Below are 20,103 nucleotides of genomic sequence, written 5' to 3'. Positions count from 1 at the left end.
CTGCTGATTTACACACTTTCCAGTCCACCATTGCATATGCACTAGGATTCTCAGTTTCCACTAGTTGTATCCTAGAAACGGATCTCGAACACAGAAATTAGCATTTCAAATCCCCATGAAGTTTCTTGCTATTTAGTCTTCAATCACTCTGGATCCTTGGAACTAAAAATTCTTCTGGACTCATTCCTCCAGCTTATGACTGACTTGTAACTGCCCCTGAACTAACTCTGTCGCTACATTCACTTCCATTATAAGCACTCTGAACAGACTCCACAGAAATCAGCATCTCTGTTGCTGATTACATCACCACTTACATGGAAGCGTGTTTAACAAGCCATTTCTTAGAAAAAGGTTGCATAACCCCACTGGTCCACTGTCACTTGGAGTGGATGACAAAGGAACAGCCTGATCTATTGTTGCGTGTTTACAGAGCTGCTGTCTGGCAATGCACTGCTCAAATCTGTTGCAATATGATAAAGCTGTTTCTGAGAAAGCAGAAAAGTTCTGACCAAGCTTCATGCAATTATTTTAGACAACATGAACCAAAATTATTTTAATCTAACAATTTTCAATACAGACCCACAATACCAAATTTAACCGAACTCCATTCAGCAGTTTTGTGGCTCAATGAAGGAAATAGATGGATGGACATGACCTCCCATGTGCTCATTTCTTGCAAAGAATTCAAAATAACTGTGTTAAAATATATGCCTGCATACTTTCTACCAGTCACACTGACACATGTCCATTACACCACTTTCATGTGAAAGCATCATTATTGCATAATGTAAGTTATTCCAACCTGGTGTAGGTGTGAGGTGACCAGTTGAACTTGGCCGTGGCAATGTGTGACCATGACCATGGCTTTGCAGGTGGCTGAGTGGATGGCCAAGTGCATGTGAGTGGCTGTTCCCATCACGAGGAGGGGAGATAGGTTCACTCTTGATCTTCACAGGCAGTGGAGATGTGGAGGGAGGTGGTGTACTGCTTGATACAGCTAAATGAGGCAGACCACTGGAAAGAAGACCATCATGACACAACTGAAAGTCTTACTTAAGTGAAGTCAACCCAGTGCACTGAATAGGTTTTTTGTAGCTACTACTGAATTCACATTATAGGATAAATACAGCCTCACTCATTATACAGAAGTTACGAGTATCATTAACTCTATGAGGCAGAGTCCTACTTGAGAAGCCAGTAGTCATCCAGGCATATCATGAAAATATCCTGATTTTTATGAAGTCCAAAAATTCATTGGTGTTCATATGAGCCCACCACTGAACCCTACTTCAAGACAGATTAAGCCATCTCTATATTCTATGCTTAGGTCTACTCCTTGTTTCATTTATATGGGAAATTCAAACTAATCCATGAAATTTAATTCCTTTCAGTAACTACATCTACTACTCTGTGATACTCTGAATAATATGTCACATTTTTCACAATGTCTGATGTTTGGATGTCAAGGTTGTCTTTCACTCAATTCTTAAAATGGAAATGTTCTCTCTGCATGACAGTCTTTCCCTGAGGAACATTTATTCATAACAGGTATTCCAAAACACCCTGCCTAAGGATTTTCACCCATGCTACAGCTTGACCTGTATCACCACTAACCACAAATTATCATCCAAAATTTAATTTATTTTTATTTTAATAATGCTTTCAGTGGGTCAAATTGTATAGCTTCAAACAGGAGTGAATAATGAACTGGAAAGTACATGGAAAGAAAAGGTCATGGCCTCGTTTTAGATACTACTCCAGCAGTTGCATGGGGAACCAGAGGAAAAAATAAGAAAAACCTGTGTAAAACAGTTGAACTCCAGGCTGCAATCTGAACCCAGTACCTGTCATCTACAAAGCAGCAGTTCCACCATTTGACTATAATGTTGGGTTTGAACTCTTATCATTCTATAACCGCTTGATCTGCTACTTGCCCATTATTCTACCGCCAGAAATATATATCACTTCAGATTGCCCCATCAACATGAAGCCATTTCACTGCTACCTATCTGGCATGTGTTTACACTATGAAGAAAGTATAACATTATATTACCTAGTATGAGCTAACGATGTGGGCAACTGATGACTCCAGCTCAGTGTACCAAGGCCCATGTCGGGTCCCACACTGAAGTCTTGCCCACCAAAAGCAGATAAAGAACCTGGATAGCCTCCCAAACCAGGTATGGACGGAGTTTGCAGCGCAACTACAGGAGTGTTTAATGTTGACGTGCTCCGACTTGGCTGAACAAATACATTAATATCACATATACCAATATAAAATGCCAAACAGCATCTGCAATGATAATAACAAAGACTTGTCAGTCAAGTGTAATAAATTAATGGAACAAGAACCTCATTTAATTTGAATTATCTTTAATGTCATTTCTTTGCTTATTTTCTTCTTTCATAATGATGCCTGGCAACTGTCTGGGATTATGCTGTAATACCTAGTTCAATTTTTTCAATTACTGCAGTATCCAATTATCCTAAATAATCATACATAATCAGTAGGGTAAATATGGAAAACTCTGGACAAGAATTTATAACATTCATCAAAATGCTCATTCTACTGGATACTGGAATATCTAACCTGAGAAATATGTTCCATCTTACACACAACTTACTTCATCAGAAGTGAGGTTGTGGCCCTGAGGTGTGGGAATTACCACTCGCAGGTTAGCTCTCCCAGCACCTGGAGAGTGTTGCTTGGTATGTTGCAAGTTCTTGCTGGAGAGCACTGGACTGGGTCCAGGTCCAGGGGATGGTGAACCTCCGAGTGGTGACGATGAATTAGGGTAGCCATTACTCATCTCCAACATCCCACCGGACGGATACACTATATAAAAAAACAAACACACACTAACGATATTTGCATATCTTATTACAACTTCAATATTGAAAATAAATGTGTAAATGTGAAATAAAACACAAAAAGACAATCACAATAAACACAGAATTTTTCTTCTATGCTTGTTTCTTCAACAGTATGCCCCAATTTGGTAAGGTCTTCCTAATGTGAGAATTACGACTTCAACCAAATATGTACTTTTATCAGTAAGATCCACCACAAGAACAGAAGTTAGAAAATGCATACACAGCAAAACAATTTTGCTGCATTCACTCTGTTATTGTCTCTAATACCAAATTTGATCAATATCAATCCAGTAGTTCTTGAATTATGAGTTAACAGAGCATGAAATAACTCTTTAATTACTTTTAAAACCTTAAAACTTATCAAACAGTCCCTACAGGTGTTTTCTAAAACATTTTTTACTCTGAACAGAGTTTAGTGAGTTACATATGAGATACATGAAGGGATGCGGGTTCTGAGGTGAAGCATCTAATATTGTTTTCCAATTTTATTTAACTGAAATTAATTGACAAAGTTTACTAGAACTCCCTAATATCAAATTTAAGAAAATCCACTTGACAGTTTTTGAGCTGTTACATGCAGACTACCAGACATGGTACTGCCAAAAGGCACATTTTTGCAACTTTTCATTGCAAATGTGCTACAACCTACATGCCTGCATCCATACTTCCCACTTTCATTCCCCTGTATGCAAAGATATTCTAAATCTAAACTTCATATTTAATTTCCTATATATGTTACAGCTCAACACAAGATTTAATTGAAATTTTAGGCCGCGCCATAGCTCAAGCGGTTAGTCGCTGGCTTCCCACCGTGGTGACCCATGTTCAATCCCAGGTCTGGTCAAGTGGGATTTGTGGTGGACAAAGTGGCGCTGGGGCAGGTTTTCTTCGAGTACTTCGGTTTCCCCTGCCAATCTTCATTCCACCAACTGCTCCACAATCACCCTCAGCTATCATCTGGGGCTGGTACAATAGGCCAGAAGTGGCCACAGTACTAGGGACTTAGTCCCACCTCACTAGCAGAAAAAAAAAAAAATTGAAATTCTAAGTATATTATGACCACCACTCAAAAGTTGCTTCTGGAAAAACACGACTTCACTTCAGTTTTTCCTTAGAGCAAATGTACATATCAATCCATGTGTTTCAATTTCAACCTGCTATAAACCTCATCACAATCAAAGTTTACAAAATTATGATTGTTTCAGTTCTATTCTGACTACAAGATTATCTGAGGAAACCCTTAAATGGAGGCAGTGTTATCGAGGTAATGGGATTTCAGACCATGGTACTTTAATACTAAATAAGAGAACATCTTAACTGCAGGGGAAGAAGTCAAATTACTATGCTTGGGATCATAAAGGGGGGGGGGGCAAATGATGCCCCAAGCAATGAACCCCATATCTGAATATGAAACACTAATGGAAATACCAGATTTGCAACATCTGGGACATATGTTGCAAATTTCATAATATGTATAGGTGCTCTCTAGCTGGTCTATAGTAGGAACTAATACTGACCAGAACCTTTTATATATATTAGAAGATGAGTGCTAAACATCTTCTGGTATTACAGTTAGTAACCAAAATAGTTCAAAACTTCAAGTAAATAGTAAACTTTTACCGGTTTTCACGGTCTCTTCGCTTGCAGATTTCTTATATTTTTTCTTCTACCCTGAAGATGGAGGCGATACATTCCTCCGAAACGTCGGTTAACACCGCATATACAAGGTGCCAAATCCCAGAAGACTGCTTTCTTCAGCACATTATACTCATTGTGTTTGTACATAATGGATTATTAACCTTGCCTGTCTCTGAAGAGGAAGACTACAAGCTAGTGCTAAAATCACTACAATACATTCAGTGTTTCTGTGTGTAATGGAGTACCAACCTGTGTCCGTCTCTGAAGAGGAAGGCCGTGGACTAACACTAGTATGAGGCATCTGGGGACTAGTCTGCAGCATGGATGAGTCCCCATAGCTGCTGTTTACTGGCACTGTTACTGGAAGGGAGTAGTTTCCTTGATTCATACCAACCTGAAATAAATATGTATATTTAAAACCAATGTGGGTGCAATAATGGCAATGGAGCTGTGAATGTTGGGCTACTCTTACAAAAGACAACTAAATTCACAATTCTTACTCTGCACAATTTTTCTTGTACTTACAACTAATGTGGCCATGCTGCAATATTTCTAAACTTTCCCAAATAGCAGCACATTAAAATATAGCTCAGTGACTCAGAGCACACCAAGCTATTATTATGGTTAAATTGTATGCTACAATGTATATACACATATATGACATTTTATTACTCAGAATTCTATTACTTTTCATACTTAATTACACATTTCATGTACATCACTTTCTTATAACAGGCATTACAGCTAACAGAAAATACGTATCACATCAACATTTAAAAAATGTGTAAAAATGCCCAGAGAACAAATTAGGAATGGCTCTCCTAAAAGACTGTGTAACAAATATAAAGCTATATGAAAAATATTTATTATGTAAGATTTGAAGTGTTCATGGTGGTGAAGATTGATACTGCTGTCATTTGGGTTCACATGGTGTAATCCATAATGTGGATGTCAACAATTTGGAAAAACACACTGTCTCCATCATCTGCCCTGATATTGACACGACATTCTGTATCAGCCCAAACATGTTTCTTTATCTGAGGCTACCATGTTGAAGATCTGTGTATGCCTAAAAACTTTGCTTTTCCACGGTGGCAGAATAATGGTGCACTGCCCACTATCAGTAACAATGTTCATGCTACTCTAAATGAAAGGTTTCCATGTCACAGGCCACGCACTTAATACCCCTTCTTGACTTTCTTTTTGGTGAGGGTACTCGTCCAAGAGCAGTTTATGGAGCCACTGGGAATGCAGACAGCAATAAAACACCAAAACAAAGGATTCGAACAAATACTGAAACTATAACACCAAAAATCCAAGAACTAATTTTATCCATGGCAATGCTGTCTCATGATGTGCCACACATTGATTTTTATAATAATAATATAATAATAATTTTTTATAATAACTGTGCCACCATCTTCACTTCTTTCATACATCTGTGTACCACAGTTACAAAAATACAATGCTTTGAAACACCAATTTTATTCTGTGCCTGCATCAGTAATATACAAACATACCCTGCTTCCATTAAGCTGATTTCTCTGCATCATCATCTGGAACTCTTCATCTATCTTGCTGTATTTAGCTTCTGTACGTGGTGTGAGCTGGTAATCCGTGTCAGCCTCTGGGCTATCTGGACTACATGTACCATTTTTATGTTCCTTCTTATTCAAAGCCTGCAATTATGATACCATCTATAAGATGAACTGCCACTACAGCAGTATGAATATTGAGTAAGTATTGACTGCATGCAATAGTGTACTTCATGGGGTCACATTATTTGACCCCTAACTTTTGCCACAGCCACCAAACACCATATTAGTGTTACAAATGTTATTTCCTTCTTTTATGATAAAAGGAAGGGAACAGATTATCAGGGTGAGGTCTCTTAAAATACATTCCAATTGATAAAGTCATTTATAATGTGGAAAGGGTCATTATTCTTCAAATACTACTGAAAACATTATATTTGCAACCAGAAGAGTGTGAACTGTGCAAGTCAGTTCTGGTTACCTGTGGTCCTTCATAGTTTATACTGGAAAGCGAAACATTTTGGAATCCTCCCTAACATTTCAAATGACACAGCTAAAACAGCAGCAAATTTTGTGAAGTCATATTTTTTCTCTATATAATTCTTTACAGTTAATTTCTGCAGGCTCCATTTCCATTTGTTTTCACACTTCATCAGTTATAGCATTTCCTTCTCTTGTAGAAAAACAGACATACCACCACTCTGGAACCTATGTATTTGTCAAATCCAGAGACCATACTACAGTACACAGTAAAAAATTATGACCAGCAGGCCACCAACAGCAACTGAAACATTTTGGTAGGAAACTGATTTCCCACTCAAGATTCAGGAGTTGCTTCTAGAATTGTTACAATTCCCATTAAGTCACTTGTGACACAAAGGAAATAGCAACTCAAAAGAAACTAAGATCAATATTACCATAAAGATACAACAATGATATCTCTGAAATTAAAATTTTCTTGCCATTACCACATGCCTGGCCTGTGGGGGTTCAGGACAAACAGTATGACAACAGGAGACATGAACCTTGCATGCTAAGCAATGGTGAGAACACCAGCAAAGGATCAGAAAATACGATCTACCTTTCAGAGACCAAAATACATGTCGGGCTACCAGACTAAAAAAAAACTGTCACCCTGTGGCACAGTAAGCAATTTGATTTACACAACAGCAGCATGACCCATTTTATTCTCTTACAAAACTAAGACAGAAGAATGCATGAAACTAAACCAATTCTGCTTCAGCTGAAAGAACTGCTGTAGATTTAACTAACAGACATATAACTTTCTATACAAAAATAATTGTATTTTACAGTGATTCTGTTATGGTCTGGAAATATATACAATGGAGGTGAGATCACAGTAATGTTCTTCTTCACACTTCACCTGAGGATGCAAATAGGACCACCATGCTGCACTGTAAGTTCACCCTTTGTAATTTATTTTCTTTTACTTTCTTGGGCATGTTCTTCCACTTTATTTTCATGGGCCCCACAGAATGGTGTTACATGATTCTAGAAACTTCACAAAACCTGGATTAGTACAGTAATTATCCAGTCATAGTGTTCAGCCTTTATGGAGCAAGGGCTCAAAACTACTGTTGTTATTATAGCTGTGTCTTTTGAAATGGTGGGATGATTCCAAAACGGTATCCATTTCAACAGAGATTGTAAAGATCTGCAGGTAACCAGAACCTGCCTTGCAGTTCACAGGTTTTTTAATTCTAAACGCAATCATTTCAGTAGGAGGTACTGTTTGAAGGACAGGTGGCCCTTCCACACCATATGTGATCCATCAATTCAAATGAATTATAGGGGTAGGTACAGGATCCGGAATTCAGAATCAAGGTGAGTGATGACAGACAGATTTTTAATGATTTTTTCAGTCTTTCATATAGGTCAAATGAAATGACACAAAAGTGAGTGTGGCTACCAGCTGATTCCATTACAAATGCAATCTCACAATGCACTTTTGTACAATTCCCATAAGCATGAAAAATACCAGGACAATATGTATTTCTTTCACTGTCACAGACAGCCTATCCTTTACTCTGGACCAGCTGGAGGAGGGGGGATACAAATGCACATGCTCTCTCTTTTAAAACAAAAATATGTTTCATTAATTCATATTTATAAAATAAACTCACTGCCTGGCTCACCTCAATAATGTTCTTGTTGGTGAGTGACTCGTGTGGCTCATTGTATTCAGTATACTTGAGGAGTACCTTGTCCATATCGGTGCTAGCATATTGGTACAACTTGTTGGAACTGCTGAAGATAATAAGTGCAATCTCACAGTCGCAGAGAACACTCAGTTCATAAGCTTTCTTCATTACTCCAAATTTTCGCTTGTTGAATGTTACCTACACACAGAAACAACTGGTATCATGACAAGTAACAGCAGCAGCATCCACCACATACCGATCTACAACATGATTTATGCCATCTATGTTCATGTTCAAATATAATTTGTTGACAAAACAATACTGGATGTCAGATCTGAGGTTCTCACAGATATGAATATTAAGATTACGGTCTTCTACGATATGACACTGTAGAGTTAGTAGACAGGTACCAATTGTTTGTAGGAACCTGTTGTCTTCATCTGGGTGAAGATGGAGGCCCACCAAAATGTTGGTACATATCTACCAAACTGCACAACGTCACCACTCAGAAGACTAATCTTTAAACCATCTGTATTCAACAATACTCCATTTTCACACAGAAGCTTACTATGTAAGTCAATTACACATACTTCTGTTTCCAGCATACATAGCTGACAATTCCTTGCAACTTCAGTTACTCTGTATACTCTTGTACAGATTTAACTCAGATTTCCCACTATGGGTGAATATGACAGCTCTTCAATTTCACTATTATAATGAAGATAAACACGCTCAGACACGCTAATAATAATTATGCTTATAATTCAAGATAGGCAGGACATCAATGTTCAGAAATTCCACTGGTGTTCTATAATCTATGTATCAGAGAAGGTAAAAAAACAACATTAGTGATCCTGTACAAAGAAAAATAAATTGAACAACTGGGAAGATTCACATTTAACGTGCTGACTACCAAATTGATTTTTCATGTTCTTCTACCCTATTGCTACTGCAAAGTTGAAAAGGTATAAATCGCCAGGCAGTAATAAAATTCCGGTAGAACTGATTAAAGCAGGACATGAAAGATTACTGTCTGAGATCCACAAACCCATTAGTTCTGTTTGGAACAAATAAGAATTGCCTGATGAGTGCAGAGAGTCTATTATTGTACCAATTCACAAGAAGGGCAATAAAACTGACTGTAGTTAATTATCGTGGGACATCACTGCTCACAAATTCATACAAAATTCTTTCCAATATGCTTCCCTAAAGGTTAAGTCCACACATAGATGAAATTATTGGGGATCTTCAAAGTAGGTTTCAATGTCACAGTTCAACTCCTGATCAGTTTTTTTCTATTCTTTTTGCATCCGTCAGATACTAGAGAAAAAATGTAAATACAGAGATGGAAAACCAAATGTTCACAGACTTCAAGAAAGCCTATGATTCAGTTAAGAAGGAATTATTTTACAGCATTCTCATAGTTTGGGGTACTCATAAAACTAATTAGGCTGATTAAAATGTGTTTAAATGAAATGTGTAGTAAAGTCTGTATAGGCAAACATTTGTCTGATACATTTCCTATCCAAAATGGTCTAAAACAAGGAGATGCTTTATTGCCATTGCTTTTCAACTTTGTTTTAGGATATGCCATTAGGAAGGTCCAGGAAAACCAGGTGGAACTAAAACTAAATGGAACACTTCAGCTGCAGGTGTGATTCTACCAGAACATAATATAGGCACCGTGGAGAAAAACACAGATACTTTTTAAGTGACGCCAGTAAGCAGGTTGGTTTAGAAGTAAATGCAGAGAAAACTAATTATATGTCGCTGTCTCATTACCAGGGTGCAAGGCAAAATCATAACATAAAGACAGCCAACAGGTCCTTTCAAAATGTGGCACAATTCAGATATTTGGGAGCAACTGTAACAAATCAAAATTTTATACAGGAGGAAATTAAGAGGAGGCTGAATTCGGGTAATGCTTGCTACCATTCAGTCCAGAAGCTTTTGTCTTCTCATTTGTTGAATAATCTGTAAAAATTAGAATATACAAAATTATGATTTTGCCTGTGGTTCTGTATGGGTGTGAAACTTGGTCTCTGACATCAAGGGAGAACGCAGACTGAGGGTGTTTGAGAACAAGGTGCTGATGGGAATGTTTGGACCGAATGGAGATGAGATGACAGGAGGTCTGAGAAAGCTGCAGAATGAGGAGCTTCATGACTTGTACTTTTTGCCAAGTATAATTAGAATGATCATGTCACAGATGGTAAGATGGGCAAGGCATATAGCATGGATAGAGGCGAAGAGAAATGTACATAGGATATTGGTGGGAAAGCCCCAAGGAATGAGACCACTATGAAAACCATGACACAAGTGGATGAATAATATTAAAATGGATCTTAGAGAGACAGAATGGGGTGGTATGGACAGGACTGATCTGGCTCAGGATTGAGACCAATGCAGGACTCTTGTAAACACAATAATGAGCCTTTGGGTTCCACAAAATATTTGAAGGTTCTTGAGTTCCTGCACAACTGGCAGCTTCTCAAGAAGGGCTCAGCTTCATGAAGTAAGTAAGTTCACCATGATGAGACATGTCACCTACAGGAGACACTGGTGACTGTCATGGTTACCAAGGCAAAGATTCTGAAGACATCAGTGTCCTCTGTGCCAGTCAATGTGTTAATGTACTCACACATGCAAAAAACAGCTGTTTGTTACTGGTGCCCAGAGTGTAGCAAACAACTCATAACCAACATCAAAAGAAAATCTGAAATAAGATAGATGGAGTAATTAAGTAGGGCTGAAAATCTATTTTAAGAATATTTCCATCATCTAGGAATCAAGAAGTTAAGAACCTTGTCAACTGTTCTGGCTTAATTCATCTAATACATTCTTCAACATCCATATTCTGTTTCTTGATCTATGGGGTATGTAATGTTTCAATAGTTTGAGAAGTCTGTTTCTGTACATTCTGTTGACTGCTGAACCGAAACAGTTTTATAAATTGTCGCATAAGGACTTTGTTTTTAGTTCTTTAGTAAATCTTCATTTCTTTTATGAGTCACTCAAGTGCATTTCACTGCTTGCCTCATAAATTTAATTTCAATAATATTTTATGAATATTAATTTAGGTCAGTACGGATTTGACACATATATCAGTTTTAAAAACTTCAAAGATGTATTTTGTTTCAGTGAGAAGTTTTATATTTTATACAACCAAGACCTTTTTCCTGGCAGGGTCAGGAATCTTCCTTTCGTTCATGTCTGACTGCTTCTGGGGCCCATTAAGTTTTAATGTGTAACAGGGGACATTCACTGCTAAACACCTGGTATGAAGATTAAGAATGGTGGAACTTTATCTGCCCTATGCCTGCAAGTCTTCCATGGTTCTGAGGTCCGCCAAATTCCAGTGTGTAGCAGTGGAAGATGACTAATCAATTCCATGTACTGTCAAGATGAAGACTGTTTGAGCATTATCTGCATGACTTTATGGCAAAGAGACAACTCAACATGTACCAATTACATTTTTAAGATTGGACATTTAGAATTATGTCTGAATCACCTAGCATGTCTCTTCCTTTTCAGCCAATTTGGAAATCCCAAACTCAAGTAACCAGCCTAATGTTGGGCAATATCTTTACACCTTTAGCCTCCAATGTTCAGAGGATGCAGACCACAAGGGCAAAGCTGCCTGGGAAGTTATAGGAAATGACAAAAGCATCTACAGCATGTCTCCTTAAAAATGCAGAATAAAGTGCCAAATTATGGTAGGAGGAATAATTATTACATCTGGAGGTCATACAGACTAAACAGTCTACTTAATGAAAAAACCAATTCTGAATACATGTAATTATAATTGTTGCTGTCACTGCCACTGTTGGTGCTGGTGTTGTTAATGCTACTATTCTGTTATCTACAGTGTTTTCACGCTAAGATGCATGTTACCAAAGTTTGGTTTGAGGTCCTCATAGCACTGACGGCATGCCATTATATCCCAAAAGATACTCTTGCGTCAAGTATGCTATGTTATATTAAATAATTATAAATAGGTACAGAACATAATAATATCCTCTTTTAGGAGGCCTGAGTCATGAAATTAATAGCAAAACTTACTTTACCACAGAATTAACAAGAATAAAGAAAACACTTGAAGTTTTAAAGTTTCATTTTGATGTGCACACATAGTGTAGCAGTATGAAAAAAGAACAATATTTTGAACACATTGAAGACCTTCAAGTACACTAAAGCTCTGTGCTTTACATTTATAGTTCTTTCCCATTATAAGGTACTTCCTGTTGGCAAGCACTAAAATAAGGGAACTGAATTATTATTGTTGTTATTCTTGTCACTGACATATTTCTGCTTAGTACATCAGTAACTTTTCTATGTTGAAGATCTGCTCTTCAAGTAAAAATTTTACAAGTGTCCTTGTTTTGTCTTCTGTTTCTGCTAAGTAAGCACATAAATAAATGAAGAACTGAATTTTTAGTTGGTTGAGGGGCTATGCTACAAGCCGAAGGTAGCGGGTTCAAATCCCGATGAGGTTATTGGACTTTTTCAGTTGACCTAATCCTCCCAGCCGCACTAGGCCCTGGGGGTTACTCAGCCTCTAACAGAAAGGAGTACCAGGAATTAATTAATTTTCCCAGGGAGTAAAGCGCAGCCGGCACGTAAGGCTGACAACCTTACCGCCATCTTTGAGCCGACTGTCTAGATAGTGTGGGACCCTCAATGTCTCACAACCCTATGGCCTTCACGGCCTGCTACAGGGATAGCTTTACTTTTTTTTTTGTTGCTTTACTGAATTTTTGTTCTTGATGTTATTGTTGTCATTGTCCTGCATCCTGAGCATGAGGTATGAACATATGTTTATATTTTTTTACATTTGCTTCTAGACTAGTGTCCTTGCTAGAGTTCAGTAAGGCTTCTGCAGTTTTCTTTGTCATTTATCATCTTGGACCAGAAGCTGATGATGTGACTCATTCAATTCCAATCACTCTTGATTTGTACGGATCTTACTGACATATTTTAAAACTAAACCACAAAGCTATGGCAGTAAAGCACCACCTTGTTTCACATCAGTCTGAACAGAAACTGCATCAAACAAATGTTACCTATACAGACTTTATTACTAGATAAAAATTACAGGTGTTTGGCATAATACATATGTGTATTTTAAATGAGAACTCTTGCCTTCCTTGTGTCTAGGTTGACCAAGGAAAACCAAACCTCCTCCCTGTCTTGGGGTTAATGAAGAATATTTATCCATATTGTGGTTTTATGTAATACATAACTGTATATTCTAGTAAGTGGTTTCCAAAGCGGCCTCCGTAGTCTAGAGGTAACGTTCCCACCTAATGACTCGTAGTACGCAGGTTCAAATACCCGGCAGAGGTCGTCGAATTTTTAAGGGTGGAAAAATTCAGGGAACAAGTCCTCCGGGAGGGACTTTAAGCCGTGGGTCCTGTGTCGTAGCTTTACGGCACGTAAAAGAACCTCATACCTCCAAAGGAGGTCACGGAGCCAAAATTGCGGACGTTTCCTGCCCAACAGCAGTCACTAATACCTCCGGTAGATGGGGGAAGCATTATAGATACTTCTCAGCCAGTAGAGCCAGTCTCGCTGGCTGGGCGGGACTGATGGTAAGCACCAATACCGGTAGGATATAGAGACTGGTAGAAATCAAAGAGGGAAGCACAATGGACCACTACAGGTCTAAGTGCATGGGGAAACCCACCCTCTCTAATAACTAACTAACTAACTAACTAACTAACTAAGTGGTTTCCAAAGTTTTGAGAGAACATACAACTTCCATCTCCAGAGATGTCCTCCAAAATGTTGGTACCCACTTACCACACTACATGATGTCATAAAATTCAAGACATCGCTAGGAATCTTCCCTGTCATGAAAACCTCAAATCTCATAAATGAAGGATAGTACCTGTCTATTACGTTCATCTGTGATGCGTGAGATCTGTATTTTCTTACGCCCCATGGTCGTGGTAAACAGAGTGAAGCCGTGTGAGGTGCAGCTCTACAGAACAAGGCAGGGTAGCAGAGACTCTGGTCTAACAAGGCATCAGCATTCAATCTGTAACATATACACAATCTCTTTTAGTGCATAAAAAAAGTATTTATCTGCTTACATCAACCCATACACAATTTCTCATACCAGTGCAGCATAATTCCCACATATCTGACATACACAGTTAAGAACCGCCATCTATAAATACTTTCCCTTCACTCATCTTGATGTTAATGCAGGCTGATTCATAAAAAGATGACCCCAAATTAATAATTTTGAATCACACAATGATTTACCAATGAAAGTAAAACTTGGCAATTACATACCTTAAAAGAGTTAGAGAAAATGTTGAAATTGGTTTTCCTCCACCTGAACATAAAGGCCAATTTGGGGCTCCACATTAAAAAATGTTGCAGTCAGGATGGCGGGAGGGACTACAGCAATAGCAAAAATGACACAAACCAGACAAGATGGCACTCGGTCAGTGCTGCCAAGTTTAACTTTCATTAATAACTTACTGCGTGATTTATAACTATTAATATTGTGCTTCCAATGAGTGAATCAGTCTGTGTGTGCATGCGTGGGTGAGTGGGTGGTTTAAACAAGATTTATGAACATTACAGTAAGATGTAACAACTAATTATTATGAGTAATATAACTGGAATTCTATACTAATATTTTAGTACCCACACACATATTTGGAATTTTTAGATTAAGCTGAAAATTAAAATATCCAAATTTGGAGCTGAAATAGGGAATTAAAGGACCTAATCCATGATGATGAAGACGACGACGAAATTGCATACTGTCAGAAAATATTGTTTCTTGTATTTCAGTAGCTATTCCATAACATCAGAGAATGTTTCTAACAAAACTTAAAGATCCTAATGGCATCAACGTTTTGTACCAATGCTTCGAATGACAAGCCGCTTTAAACAAAATGCAACTTTCGACCAAGGATTCGTGTAGAGCAGGGATTATATTGGAGTGATAAGAAATTCAAATCCACTGTACAATGTAAACCATCAATGACAAATTTCGCCAGTATCTGTTAAATATTTGAAGAGATGAAACGCGAATGACACACCTGCCCCTTACGCCTTTATTCTGCGCACGTTGTGAGGCGAAGACACTGTGCACATCACACAATACATTGCAGAATCTTTCCATAACAAGAGCAGATGGGTTAGGAAATGTAGAGGACAGATATGTAATTAAAATTAGTTTAGGAAAGCTAAGCTATAAATAAACATTTTAATGCCGATGCTTCTGCTGCAGCCTATACACTGCCAAGGTAAAAGGGCGATTTGGCCTATACGTGGAATTCGGGATAGGAACTTCCTGAATACAAGTCAGATTCAATAGTCGTTACGCGCTAATCCACCGAACACAAGCAAATATCTACACTATCTCCGTTTTACGAAAGTCGTCAGTTATGTGAAAATTAACTTCTCACTAATTTGAAGATAATATTAGAGACACGGTGATTTGAGACCACGCCCGCGATTCCTCTTTTTCTCTCTCTCACACACATACACACAGATACAACCTAACAGAAAATACAAAAATGCATTTACTTATTGGCAGTAATTAATCTAAAATACATAAAATAAACATAGGTATAGCATAACAGAAAATAAATTACCAAATGAAAGAACGGCATAATAGCTGTGATGCATTCGCTCCTTTTGTTTAATTATCTCAAAAACAGCAAGACTTATGGATTAAGTGTCCTAGTCATAAACTGTGTTCCGTACCTGTATATATTTAGCAGCTTACGCTCGAGATGTGCGCGAAAATGCATGGATCTTCATATAAGGTGTTCGATGTTTTAACCAATTTTAATGTGCCGATAAATTTTAATACACTTAAACACAAANATATATATATATATATATGCATATACGTGTATACTTATAAATTCAGGCGGGAAGCAACTTCGTTTAATTATTACTGACCCTAAGAGGCCTCGGAAATCTTCGCACACGTTGGATAGAACAATTCTTCAAGAACGAATACAGAAGTTACAAAATTAAGAAGGGTAAAACAATCCAAGGGCATTCGCTCCTTCTTGTTTAACTGTAACATAGAAAAATCATACTGAGCATTAAATGGGCGTTCCAGTTCTCTACGTCTGACATATTTTTGCCTGCGATAAATATTAGTGAATTTTGGTCGAAAAGGGTGCAGAAACGCATACAGGTCATTATGCAAGGCGTCCCTTAGTACTACCCGATATTAATCAAAGGACGGGTGTAACTAACTCCATGCAGGTGAGTCCTTGAGAAACCACAAATCGCTCAGCTACTCAAGAATCTTCAACATGTTATGAAACCCGAAGGTTCATTACCGTGTTCACAAGAGCCTGCCACTGGCCTCCATCTTGAGTCATACGAATCCAATCCACACCACTCCATGCTAAATCTCTGATTTCTAATTATATGTGGCGAAGAGTACAAATTATAAACCCCCTCATTACTAAATTTTCTCCAGCTTCCTATTATTTCATCCCGCTTGGGTCCTAATATTCTCCTCAGCACCATGTTCACATGCTCTTCCATCAACGTCAGAGACAAAGTTTTAATCACATACAAAACTGTAGGTAAAATTACAGTTTTGGATATTTTAACGTTTTTAGTCAAGAACAAAATTTCCGAACTGAAGGGTATCAAGCATTACCCGATTTTAATCCGCCCTTAATTTCCTCATCAATAAAATTTTTATGTTACTGTCGTTTCCAAATATCGAAACTTCGCCTTTCAAAGGATCTATCACTTCTCTTTATATTACGGGCTGCCAAAATAGGAGTATACTGGTACATTTTAGTAAAATTCCATATTAAAATTAATAGATAATCCGCTCAACGATTCGTGGACGAGGTGTCGCGTGCGGACAGATGAAGAGAATGATGGCTAAATATTTTTTTTTACTTTTCGTTATGAATGCGTACAAAAGAAACACTGAAAGTAAAAAAAACATACTAGACGACTGTATCTGACATTAACCGGCAACGACGGTGCATTCTGGTTTACTGTATGCCAATTAAATTGAAATCTTCCATCCTACAATGATTCAAGAGTGAAACCGTGTGTTACACAGGAAGGGGGGAGTGCACCACATGCTTGTTACCGCATCTTGCATATGCTATGCTGCAAAAAAGAGACGTGTGCCTTTTGTAACATACCACGCACTCGTTTCATCACACGACATCCGGCAGATGAAGCCGAGGAAAGGAGAACATTTGAGACCATCTGAATTTAACGGGGAAAGGGGAGGGTCATCCAACCCCAGCAAGTACAGAATACCTCACTCTCACAATACAGAGTCTCACTCATTCACTCATGGAGCTGAGCCCTTCTTGAGAAGCCGCCAATTGTGCAGCTACTCAAGAATTTCCCAGCATTTTATGGAACCCAAATGTTCATTACCGTGTTCACAAGAGCCCTCCACTGTTACCTGTCCTGAGCCAGATCGATCAAATGCTTACCATCAAATTCTGTCTCTCTAAGATCCAGTTTAACATTGTCCACCCACCTACTTCTTGGTCTTCCTAGTGGTCTCTTTCCTTCTGGCTTTCCTACCGATACCCTATATGCATACCTCATAAATTTAATTCGTGCTACATGCCTTGCCCATCTCACTCTCCTTAACTTGATCATTATACTTGGCGAAGAGTACAAGTTATGAAGCTCCTCATTATGCAGTTTTCTCTAACCTTCTGTCACTTCATCTCTCTTCGATTAAAATATTCTCCTCAGCGATCTGTTCAATACAGAGTCTAGAGTGGGCAAATAGACTTTATTAAGAGGAAACATACAGGTTTTGGGGGGTTGTTATATTCCAAACTGTCTCCCTACAAACTCTCTATAAAGTGCAAGCAGCCTTATGTGGCAATATTCGGTGACGTGGTTATAAGACTCAGTATGTTTTCTAATTGTTCTAACATATTTACCGACGTCCTGCTTCGAATTCAAGAACCACAGAGACAAGATATTCTGAAAATCTTTTGTTCCCCTGCAGGTTATACTGGGGCAGTAACCGCAATTATTCTACGATCGCTTCCTTCCATATACTTACCAATTCGTTATTCACTACTGTCCCACCATTCGACCCGCACAGTCTGAGATACCGCCAGCGCTGTTCAACAAACCACTGCTAAATCAAATATGTTTTTATACACTAACATTTTTCGGGGCGTAAAGGGTAAGACCATTACATTAAATATCATACAGTTTGGCACTATAAATTTTACGTTAAATGTTCGCTGTCACAAGTTAGTTGCACGAATTATATAAAACATGAACATAATACACCGTTTCTGTCCGTCCGCATCGTGAGTCCTCGGTACTACTGCATGCATCTGTCTAACGACTGGTATTTGTGGGTGTACACTAAACGCTACAGCCAAATTTAACTTAATTTGTATCAGCTCAACATAAATTAGTCGAAGCTGAAACTGAATTCTACTTCCTAAAGAAAAAGCTAATCGTTCAGAACAATGGTTACTAGCTTTGCGAACCTTTACGAAGTCATAATCTCCATCCCGAAGCTAAGTGTCCGTTACAAATAGCAAAGAGTTGTAAACTCTTCTACAACCACTTGTATTTATATCCATATTCGGTCTATACGTGATAACCTCCAGTCGCCTAAAATACAGAGGCTGTTCCTGATCTGGGCTGGATTGTGTCTAGGGGAAAAAGAAGGGCAGTGGCGGTGGGGGGGAGGGTTCTTCCCACTACTCCTACGAGTTTGTGTGAAATGAAAAGCAGTCTCATTTAATTTGGTACATAAAGACTGGATCATGTATTGCTTCTGGAGCCCTGAAGTCCCCACGTTCATGAAACTGGGAGCACTGAACGGAAATATGGTAAGATCGATATAAAGTTGTTATAAAGTTATCTTTGTGCTTAAGTAATTAAACACCACGCCATGAAGAGGTACAGATCCATGTATTCTGAACCTAGATGGGGGTGTGTGGTTGGCTTCACGCCCCGGCTTCCTGACCCTGGGGAAAGGAGTACCTGGTGCCCTCTTGAGTAGGAGGCTGGGGTGGCCCCAGAGCCGGTCTAAACGCTATTGAGAAAAGAAAAATCTCTTGCTCCTGCCGGGAATGGAACTCCGATTTCTCAGGCGTTCAGTCAGTAGCCCGTCGGTATGCCGCATAAGCTGTCCTGCCTCTTTTCTTGCTATACTGCATCTAAAACATCTCCAAGGATGCGCCTTCATCACAGACCGACAGATCACTACAAAGTTACTAGATTATTTTCAACATACGATAGAAACCAAAATCGCCATACCGGAGAAGTCGTAGAACACAAAAGATTATTCTTCTGTGAGGCCACAAACTGACGGTATTATGCACCATCAAATATTTTTAGACAATATTTGTCCAGTCATATTGATTTGAATGGTCGAAAAAAAAAAGTCTTATTAAAGTCTTCCAACATAATACTGCCACTTAGACAAAGGGACCTTCACTAGACTATGAATTCGACTGAAATGCCTGATGAATGAACACTGGGGATACGTAAAAATGTCTTCTGCAGTGAATTTCATTCTGGATACAACCAGATTGCAGGTAAGTAAAAAGTAAAGTAAAGCTATCCCTGTAACAGGCCGTGAAGGCCCATAGGGTTGTGAGACGTTGAGGGTCCCACATTATCTAGACAATCGGCTCATACGAGTAGATGGCGGTAAGGTTGTCAGCCTTACGCACCGGCCGTCATTTACCCCCGAGGAAGATCTCTGGTTCTCATTTCTGTTAGAGGCTGAGCCGACCCCAGGGCCACAGTGCGGCTGGAAGGAGTAGGTAAATTGAAAAAAAAAATCCAATGACTTCGTCGGGAGTCGAACCCGCGACCTTCCGGCTTGTATAATAGGGCCTCAACCAGCTAAGCTACCACGTGCCCCAATAATAATA

The 20,103-nt window shown here is 38.6% G+C and overlaps 1 protein-coding gene across 8 annotated transcripts in view; it reads right to left on the bottom strand.

Annotated features, from left to right (window-relative positions):
- Positions 1–20,103, bottom strand: part of LOC111866173 (myocyte-specific enhancer factor 2) — a 208,281-nt gene that overhangs the window by 7,704 nt on the left and 180,474 nt on the right. For all 8 annotated transcript variants that reach the window (XM_023854855.2, XM_023854856.2, XM_023854854.2 and 5 more), the window contains 7 exons: positions 14,100–14,249; positions 8,204–8,407; positions 6,033–6,191; positions 4,762–4,906; positions 2,625–2,836; positions 2,054–2,241; positions 803–1,014 (listed from right to left, as the gene is read on the bottom strand). In XM_023854855.2, coding sequence (XP_023710623.1) covers positions 803–1,014; positions 2,054–2,241; positions 2,625–2,836; positions 4,762–4,906; positions 6,033–6,191; positions 8,204–8,407; positions 14,100–14,153 — 1,174 coding nt within the window. In that variant the 5' untranslated portion in view covers positions 14,154–14,249. The remainder of the gene's footprint in view (positions 1–802; positions 1,015–2,053; positions 2,242–2,624; positions 2,837–4,761; positions 4,907–6,032; positions 6,192–8,203; positions 8,408–14,099; positions 14,250–20,103) is intronic.

The sequence above is a fragment of the Cryptotermes secundus genome, unplaced genomic scaffold (genome assembly GCF_002891405.2).
Source record: "Cryptotermes secundus unplaced genomic scaffold, Csec_1.0 scaffold599, whole genome shotgun sequence".
NCBI lineage: Eukaryota > Metazoa > Arthropoda > Insecta > Blattodea > Kalotermitidae > Cryptotermes > Cryptotermes secundus.
The sequence above is the reverse complement of the archived record's forward strand: the minus strand, read 5'-3'. Positions and strand labels throughout refer to the sequence as shown.